Source organism: Ambystoma mexicanum, chromosome 1p (genome assembly GCF_040938575.1).
Source record: "Ambystoma mexicanum isolate Mex_15411 chromosome 1p, UKY_AmexF1_1, whole genome shotgun sequence".
Classification (NCBI taxonomy): Eukaryota; Metazoa; Chordata; class Amphibia; order Caudata; family Ambystomatidae; genus Ambystoma; species Ambystoma mexicanum.
In genome coordinates, this window is record NC_090921.1 from 1102393766 (window position 1) to 1102404205 (window position 10440).

General features: G+C 35.2%; 1 protein-coding gene across 1 annotated transcript; it reads right to left on the reverse strand.

Annotated features, from left to right (window-relative positions):
* Positions 1 to 966: 966 nt before the first annotated feature.
* On the reverse strand, positions 967 to 1905 carry LOC138569466 (olfactory receptor 12D1-like). The gene has a single exon (XM_069647491.1). It carries the CDS (start codon positions 1903 to 1905, stop codon positions 967 to 969), a length of 939 nt encoding a protein of 312 aa, XP_069503592.1.
* Between the last annotated feature and the right edge of the window lie 8535 nt (positions 1906 to 10440).

The window sequence follows — 10440 nt, forward strand, 5'->3', positions numbered from 1 at the left end:
CTAACCCTGCCTGCACCCACCACAATCAAGAGGAGCTATTAGGAAAAATGTAGGCACAAGAAAGGCACTCCATGAAACTTCCGAAAAAAGTAATGTTTTTTTCTTTTTGATGGCTCTAAAATATGTTTGTTTGCCATCACAAGTGTGTGAGAGCACAGAGCTATGGCATTTAAGGACAGAGGCATAAACAGGCTGGCATAGGGTCTAAATATCTTCTTAACCCTCTTTTCTATCCGCATGAGTATCTGAAATGCAAAGCAATTAGTGGTAGATGGCTGAAGATACATTTCCTATATAATATATATATATGAATATAAGCAAATAAAGCCTCAAAAACACTTACATGTCGGGTGATTAGAACTGAATGAGGTGCATAAGAAGCTGCAGGAAACAAGGACCACAGCTGTGCTTATGTGCAGATGTGTGATTATGGCCAGGCTACTTTCTTATGTGATTTGTGTACTTTTCATGTCCGGTCTGTAAAGAGAATATTTTAGCTTGTGAAACCCAAATATTAACAAATATTCATGCCAACAAGAACAATAAATAAATGCGGCTAAGTGCCTAAATTACAGACTCTTTTCTAATCCTGATTCACCCCTTAAACAAAACATACAAATATGGGCAGATCATTTATTCCCACTGTATGTGCCAAAATGCAAAGTCTCTAGGAGTGATTTGGTTCGCAGAGTATGATATTCAAAGCAAGCAGGGCCAAGCCATAGGGTTTTGCACTTGGAGTTGTTTATTACATGTATTTATTATTACATTTCCTGTTTCTGCTGGGGGTTAAAACAGTAGTTACATTTGCCAGATATCATAACTCAAATCATTCTGGAGCCAGCCATGAAAAAGTCGCTTTATTTTCATAGACTTGAGTTTTTACAGTCAGGGGAAAGGCACCGACTGATAGTGCTACACCAATACTGTGATAAAACAAACACACAATGCGTTCTATATCTGAACTTATTCCGGGAGAAGGCATCTGTTCTTGACTTTCTCCAGGGCCCTCTTAACATCCTCATTTCTCAAAGTGTAGATAATGGGGTTTAACATTGGTGTTACAACAGTAAATAAAACAGCAGCCACACGGTCTTCCTCCAGCGACGCCTCTGTTGTAGGTCGTACATAAGTGAAGAGGGCTGTCCCATATAGCATCACAACCACTGTTAAGTGTGCAGCGCAGGTGGAGAAAGCTTTACGCCTCCCCTCCTGTGAGCGGATCCGTAGCAGAAAAGTGCTGATGGAAATATAAGAGAGGACAGTCATCAAAAATGAAGCCATCCCCAGAGAGCCGGCGACCACTGACAGGAGAAGCTCATTAAGGTGTGTATCAGTACACGCCAGCCTTAGGATAGGTTTGATATCACAGAAAAAGTGTTTGATTTCATTAGATGCACAGAAAGTCAATCGGCATGTCATAACTGTGTGTAGCATGGAATGTAGAAATCCCATAAGCCAAGAGCTGGAGGCCAGGCTTACATACACCCTGCAGTTCATGATGGTGGTGTATCTCAAGGGGTTACAGATGGCAACGTACCGATCATAAGACATGGCTGTTAAGAGCAGGACCTCAGTGCTACCAAGGAAGTGGAAGAAATGGAGTTGTGCAATGCAGCCTGCAAAAGATATGGTTGGCTCCTGAGCCAAGAAATTTACCAGCATTTTAGGCACAGCCACAGATGAGAAGCAGATATCCAAGAATGAAAGGTTACCAAGGAAGAAGTACATTGGAGTATGAAGACGAGGTTCAATGATGGCAATGACCACTATGGTGAGATTCCCCAGCATGTTGATAATGTAGACAATCAAAATTATGCCAAAGAGAAAAGGCTGTAAATGCGGAAGATTTGTGAGTCCAAGGAGAAGAAATTCTGCCACCAATGTCTCATTGCGCTGATCCATGTATATTTATTCAAATCGTCCTGCAGAAAAAAATACAATGTATCAGGACTAGGTACATGTCAATATTACATTATAAGATGGCACTTCTGAGATCATCTATTGCAGGAAGAGAAACTACCTCTGATTATCTAGAAAACAATGGTTCTCATGATGACCAGCTGACCACTACTGACCACTGTTGACAGAAATAGCCTATACATATCCCCAATTGCCTTCCAGAGGAGAAATTCATTTAAGACAGATTCTTGTTAAAACGTATGTTATGTTATGTCATGTTAAGGTCTGATAGTGGTAGCTCCCTTCAGACTTAAAAAGAGGGGCAGGTAAATCCTTCCCTATAACCGCAGCAGGCCTTTGGAACAACCTCCCCGGCCAGTTAAGGATGGAAGCCAATTACCGACGCTTTCGCAAACAACTGAAATTCCACATCTTCAAGTTATACATATACTACAACCTGCCCACCTACCTATGCAGCCCTAATGTCTCCTGTCATGTGTTTTATTGTCTTACTTTTTGTCTTTGTGTTCTTGTCTCTGCGCCCCGAAGCTCGAGAGCTACCGGCGCAATACAAGTAAATAAATAAATAAGAATATCTTTGACAGCCTTTGGTAAAGAAGTTATTCCTTGGCGACTGCTTTTTCTCTTAGTAAAAAGAAAATAATTAGTTTTTAGTAGTATGTTGGGTTATCAGCATGAGAATTTCCCAATACTGTGTGGCTGCTACACAGATGTAACATTAAAAGAAGAAAAGAGATTTGGGAAAATAGACTCAAATGCGCTAGCCCCTTATATAAATATATACAGGCAAGTCTTTACAGTCTTTTAAATTTTATTAGTGTTTATTCACACTAATAATTTTTATCTTTCATAAAAGGTTTCAAAAAAACATTCCAAATAAAGGGACATTTCTGTTAGATGTCACTTTCTTCATTTATTTTTGCTTCACACCAATATATTCTAATTCAAATGTTTCTCTTTCTCTCTTTCATAAAAGGTTTCAAAAAAACATTCCAAATAAAGGGACATTTCTGTTGGATGTCACTTTCTTCATTTATTTTTGCTTCACACCAATATATTCTAATTCAAATGTTTCTCTCTCTCGACACGTGTGTCCCCATTGTCACTCTCAATGGTTCTTCAGGAGAGGAAGTGTTTGTACTAAAAAGAAAAAATCAAATTCTCATTTTCAGTAATGCCATAGAAATTATTTAAAAAAAAGGGGTAAATATAATATTTGCTACAATGACTCACCCTTCTGATTTTCTTATTGTTAGCATGTATCCTGCTTGTTTTTCCAAATTTTATATACTCGAGTCTCGTTAATATTCATCAGGATCTTTATCCTAGTTTTAATTTTTGGGAAAGGTTCCAAGTTAAAACTATAAGGGGGAAAATAAAGGAAAAAAGACAAGATAATGCTTCTTGTTGATAGTCTATAAAGAAGGAAAACATAGTCATAGTTTAAATACAAGTTCTAGTAAAACTTGATCCAGGGAGAGTACAGGCTTCTCATTCGCTTACCTTGTTTTCTTTTATATTTTTGATCCTGTGCCGTGATAAGCATCCAAGTGTAAGGATGTCTAACTTAGGCTGATTCCAGCTATTTATGCCGCGATCGTGCCGTGATGACATCATCACGCCACGCCCACGTGATTTTACGCGACGCAATGACATCATCACGCACGTATTTACAACCCGGCGGCCATTTTGGGATGAGTTAAACTAAGTCCAACAACTCTATTCCAACTTTATAATAAGGAATTTTAAATCAAATAAAAGAGAAAAGTTTGTTAAATAAGAGCGCCTATTGTTGTAATTTCTTAGCAACACGCTAATCTTATTTTAACTTGTGCAGAAACATCATTGCATATTTATATTCAAAGACCATTTTTGAGGGCCATTTTTTGGGATGTACTGCCATGCTTGTGCCGTGACGACGTCTTCTCGCCGCACCCTCATGATTTTGCATGACGCTATGACGTCATCACACACATGTTAAACGAACCAAATTAAAAGTACAGCATAAACAATAATGTTGATCTAAAGCCAGTTATACATTTCCGTGTCACAATTCAGACCTGTAATGCATGTGTCCATTTTACAAATCCATCTGCATTCCTTTTTTCTTAGTAGGTCTTCCTTGTTTCCTCCTCTTGCAGATAACATTACTTTCTCTAGACCAAAAATTCTCAATTTGGAGATATCAAAGTCAGGATGGTTCATAATAACATGTACTGAAATGGGAGATCTCAAGTCTTTATTTCTGATAGCTCTAATATGTTCAAATATCCTTATTTTCAATTTTCTTACAGTACTCCCAATATATAACTTCTTGCAAATACATTCCATTCCGTAAATAACAAAAGTTGAGTTGCAATTAATCATTTGATTAATATGGTTTATTTCACCATTTGGTAGTGTGATTACTTTAGTTCCTTGTTTTATCAATGGGCATAATTTACAGTGCCCACATTTGAAGGTTCCATTGTTTGCCATTTGAAAAAAGATTTTCCTTTCATCCGACAGTGGACCCATGAAGCTTGGGCTAATCATATTTTTGATTGTTGGTGCTTTCCTAAAGCAAATGTTAGGATGATTATCCAGATGTTTTTGTAGACTTGAATCTGTCAAAAGAATGTTCCAATGCTTTCTGAGTATTTGTTTAATCCTGCAAGTTTTTGTACTGAATGTGGTGACGAATGGAGTTTTTGGACTTGTCTTTACTGATTTTGGCTTGTCTTCCAATAGAGAATCTGTTGATACCAGTTCCGCTTTAGTAATTGCTTTTTTGATAGTTTTCATACCATACCCTCTCTGTAAAAATTTTTGATTAATTCGATAAAGATTGTCTTGAAAGGTAGAAATAGTACTACAATTTCTTTTTATTCTTAGTATTTCTCCATATGGAATACTGTGAATAGTATGTTTAGGATGATAGGATGTTGCATGAAGAAGACTGTTTCCGGCTGTAGGTTTTGTGAATAATTTAGTTTGTATCTGTGAATTTTCAACAAAAAGTTCAAGATCCAAATATTCTATATTTGTGGCACTAGCTGATTTGGTAAATGACAAGTTGAAAGAATTGTTATTAAGATGATTAACATAAATGTCCAGATCTTGTAGGTTACCTTCCCAGATTATTAAAATATCATCTATGAATCGTCCCCAAAATCTGATATTTTGTTCAAAGAATGGATGTTTCCAAGCATGCTGTAGTTCAAAAAGACCCATAAAGAGATTTGCATAGGAAGGGGCAAATTTTGACCCCATAGCGGTTCCTTGAAGTTGTTTATAGATGTTGTTGTTGAAGATGAATATATTATTGTACAAGCAAAAATGTAACATTTCAATTATCATTTTGTTTTGTTCAAGAAATGAAACAGATCGAGTTTTGAGAAAGAACATTGTGCTTTCCAAACCTTTTTGATGTTGTATACTTGTGTATAATTGAACTACATCCAATGTAACAAAGTAATAGTTTGATTCCCATGGTATTGAGTTTAGTTGCTGAATGATATGTTTTGAATCTTTGACATATGAAGCTAAATTTGCTACCAATGGTTGTAGGTGGGAATCGATGTATTGTGAGGTTCTTTCTGTTATTGAGCCAATGCCATTTATGATAGGTCGAAGTGGTGGAAAGTCTTTATAGCTTTTGTGGATTTTTGGCAGAAAATATATTGTTGCCATAATGGAATTTTTGTTGATTAAGCTTTGAGATTCCTTATCACCTAGAAGGCTAAATTCATGCCAGGCTTTTATTTTTGCATTCCACATGATTTCCAAATTGGGGATAGGGTTGTTGTTCATCTTCTCATAGCATTCTTTCACATTCAGTTGTTTTAATCCTTCTCTTATGTAGTCAATTCTATTAAAGAGGACAATTTTGCCTCCTTTATCTGCAGCTTTAATTATTATTGATTTGTTTTTAGATAATTCTTTTATTGCCTGTTTTTCTTCTTTTGTTAGATTATAACTTGTCTTAATGTGTTTTTTGTTTAAATAGTCTTTCCGTAAACTGTTGCTGACTGTTTCATGAAATACATCAATGACATTTTCTGAAGATAGAGTTGGCATAAATGTTGATTTTGGTTTTAAGCTGGTTTCTTCCATTAAATCTGTTTGAATACCTTGCTCCTCCAGAAAAATTTCTTGGGTATAGTATTCTTCTTCTTCAATGTTCAGTAAATCCACTGTATCTTCGACCATTTTGACTGTGAGTTTAGATGGCATACTGTTTTGATGAATAGATTTTTTAAAAGTTGTTTCTTCAAAGTATTTTTTCAACTTTAATTTTCGGCAAAGTTTGTACAAATCAAGTTGTTGCTGGAAATAATCTCCTTTGTATGTCGGACTAAACGAAAGTCCTTTGCTTAAAGCTGTGGTAAGTGATGGTGTAATTTCATATTTCGATAGATTTATGATAAGGTTCATCTTCTCCTCCCTTGTCTTTGTGCTCTTGTTTCTACACCTTGATTGTTTTCTCCTATTTTTTCTTCCTCCTCGACTGCCTCTATGGTGTTTGAATGGGAAATATTTTGAGATCCCAATTGTTTTGGTGCTCCACGAAACATGGGTGTGTTTGTTCGCGAATTGATCCTGTATCTTTTGAATTCCTTCAAAAAAGGGCATGTTTTGTTTTTTGAGATTTGCTGTTTCTCAGTAGAAGTAACTAGTGTGGGGATGGGTGTCACCACTGGTATATCTTTTTCACTTGATGTTTCAACATCAGAGGTAGATGGGGTAGAGAGGTTATCTTTTGGCGATGTTTTACTTTTGTAAGATTGTCTTTTTATTCCAATACCATATTTTCTTTGGCAAGTGAAAATTCTATTGTTTATGTAATAATTTTCATCTCTGATAAAAGTTCTTTGTTTCTTGAGCTTTAGTTCTTTTTCATAGTTTCCCAAAAAATCGTCCAAAATCTGATAATTTTTAAATGTAATCTCTGGGCATTGAGCCTGCTTAATTGCCTCTTTTGTCTCTTCTATGTCTTTCATTATTCTTTCATGGGTTAATGCTGCTTGATTTATAAGCCTCATCATCATTTCCTTTGAAGTGTTATGTAGTAGATCTACCCAATCATTAAGCGCTGATATGTCTTCATCTTCAAAGGACGGAAAGATGCAAATCCTGAGTCCTCTGGGAATTCTGTTGACCTCCAAATACATTTTCAAAGTTTTGATTTCCCACCATTTGTTTAGTTCTTGTTTACTCAGATTTTCTAATTGTTCAAAAAGATGCTTAAGTGAATTTTTATTTGATTGTTTTGAGGCAGTGGAGCTAGTTTGTCCATGTCTTAAAAAAAAGTTCATTTGCTTGCGTTTCTCTTAAGTTAAATGCTTCTTCCATTTTATTTATTTATTGAAAAAAATTTTTGTTGTAGCGTCTGCCTGGAGCCTTCTTTAATAATTTGTAGAAAAAAGAATATCTTTGACAGCCTTTGGTAAAGAAGTTATTCCTTGGCGACTGCTTTTTCTCTTAGTAAAAAGAAAAAAATTAGTTTTTAGTAGTATGTTGGGTTATCAGCATGAGAATTTCCCAATACTGTGTGGCTGCTACACAGATGTAACATTAAAAGAAGAAAAGAGATTTGGGAAAATAGACTCAAATGCGCTAGCCCCTTATATAAATGTATACAGGCAAGTCTTTACAGTCTTTTAAATTTTATTAGTGTTTATTCACACTAATAATTTTTATCTTTCATAAAAGGTTTCAAAAAAACATTCCAAATAAAGGGGCATTTCTGTTAGATGTCACTTTCTTCATTTATTTTTGCTTCACACCAATATATTCTAATTCAAATGTTTCTCTCTCTCTCTTTCATAAAATGTTTCAAAAAAACATTCCAAATAAAGGGACATTTCTGTTGGATGTCACTTTCTTCATTTATTTTTGCATCACACCAATATATTCTAATTCAAATGTTTCTCTCTCTCGACACGTGTTTCCCCATTGTCACTCTCAATGGTTCTTCAGGAGAGGAAGTGTTTGTACTAAAAAGAAAAAACCAAATTCTCATTTTCAGTAATGACATAGAAATTATTTTAAAAAAAAAGGGGTAAATATAATATTTGCTACAATGACTCACCCTTCTGATTTTCTTATTGTTAGCATGTATCCTGCTTGTTTTTCCATATTTTATATACTCGAGTCTCGTTAATATTCATCAGGATCTTTATCCTAGTTTTAATTTTTGGGAAAGGTTCCAAGTTAAAACTATAAGGGGGAGAATAAAGGAAAAAGACAAGATAATGCTTCTTGCTGATAGTCTATAAAGAAGGAAAACATAGTCATAGTTTAAATACAAGTTCTAGTAAAACTTGATCCAGGGAGAGTACAGGCTTCTCATTCGCTTACCTTGTTTTCTTTTATATTTTTGATCATGTGCCGTGATAAGCATCCAAGTGTAAGGATGTCTAACTTAGGCTGATTCCAGCTATTTATGCCGCGATCGTTGCGTGATGACGTCATCACGCCGCGCCCACGTGATTTAACGCGACGCGATGACGTCATCACGCACGTATTTACAACCCGGCGGCCATTTTGGGATGAGTTAAACTAAGTCCAACAACTCTATTCCAACTTTATAATAAGGAATTTTGAATCAAATAAAAGAGAAAAGTTTGTTAAATAAGAGCGCCTATTGTTGTAATTTCTTAGCAACACGCTAATCTTATTTTAACGTGTGCAGAAACATCATTGCATATTTATATTCAAAGACCATTTTTGAGGGCCATTTTTTGGGATGTACTGCCGTGCTTGTGCCGTGACGACGTCTTCTCGCCGCACCCTCATGATTTTGCATGACGCTATGACGTCATCACGCACATGTTAAACGAACCAAATTAAAAGTACAGCATAAACAATAATGTTGATCTAAAGCCAGTTATACATTTCCGTGTCACAGTTCAGACCTGTAATGCATGTGTCCATTTTACAAATCCACCTGCATTCCTTTTTTCTTAGTAGGTCTTCCTTGTTTCCTCCTCTTGCAGATAACATTACTTTCTCTAGACCAAAAATTCTCAATTTGGAGATATCAAAGTCAGGATGGTTCATAATAACATGTACTGAGATGGGAGATCTCAAGTCTTTATTTCTGATAGTTCTAATATGTTCAAATATCCTTATTTTCAATTTTCTTACAGTACTCCCAATATATAACTTCTTGCAAATACATTCCATTCCGTAAATAACAAAAGTTGAGTTGCAATTAATCATTTGATTAATATGGTTTATTTCACCATTTGGTAGTGTGATTACTTTAGTTCCTTGTTTTATGAATGGGCATAATTTACAGTGCCCACATTTGAAGGTTCCATTGTTTGCCATTTGAAAAAGATTTTCCTTTCATCGGACAGTGGACCCATGAAGCTTGGGCTAATCATATTCTTGATTGTTGGTGCTTTCCTAAAGCAAATGTTAGGATGATTATCCAGATGTTTTTGTAGACTTGAATCTGTCAAAAGAATGTTCCAATGCTTTCTGAGTATTTGTTTAATCCTGCAAGTTTTTGTACTGAATGTGGTGACGAATGGAGTTTTTGGACTTGTCTTTACTGATTTTGGCTTGTCTTCCAATAGAGAATCTCTTGATACCAGTTCCGCTTTAGTAATTGCTTTTTTGATAGTTTTCATACCATACCCTCTCTGTAAAAATGTTTGATTAATTCGATAAAGATTGTCTTGAAAGGTAGAAATAGTACTACAATTTCTTTTTATTCTTAGTATTTTTCCATATGGAATACTGTGAATAGTATGTTTAGGACGATAGGATGTTGCATGAAGAAGACTGTTTCCGGCTGTAGGTTTTGTGAATAATTTAGTTTGTATCTGTGAATTTTCAACAAAAAGTTCAAGATCCAAATATTCTATATTTGTGGCACTGGCTGATTTGGTAAATGACAAGTTGAAAGAATTGTTATTAAGATGATTAACATAAATGTCCAGATCTTGTAGGTTACCTTCCCATATCATCTATGAATCGTCCCCAAAATCTGATATTTTGTTCAAAGAATGGATGTTTCCAAGCATGCTGTAGTTCAAAAAGACCCATAAAGAGATTTGCATAGGAAGGGGCAATTTTTGACCCCATAGCGGTTCCTTGAAGTTGTTTGTAGATGTTGTTGTTGAAGATGAATATATTATTATCTTAATCATCTTAATAACAATTCTTTCAACTTGTCATTTACCAAATCAGCCAGTGCCACAAATATAGAATATTTGGATCTTGAACATTTTGTTGAAAATTCACAGATACAAACTAAATTATTCACAAAACCTACAGCCGGAAACAGTCTTCTTCATGCAACATCCTATCATCCTAAACATACTATTCACAGTATTCCATATGGAGAAATACTAAGAATAAAAAGAAATTGTAGTACTATTTCTACCTTTCAAGACAATCTTTATCGAATTAATCAAAAATTTTTACAGAGAGGGTATGGTATGAAAACTATCAAAAAAACAATTACTAAAGCGGAACTGGTATCAAGAGATTCTCTATTGGAAGACAAGCCAAAATCAGTAA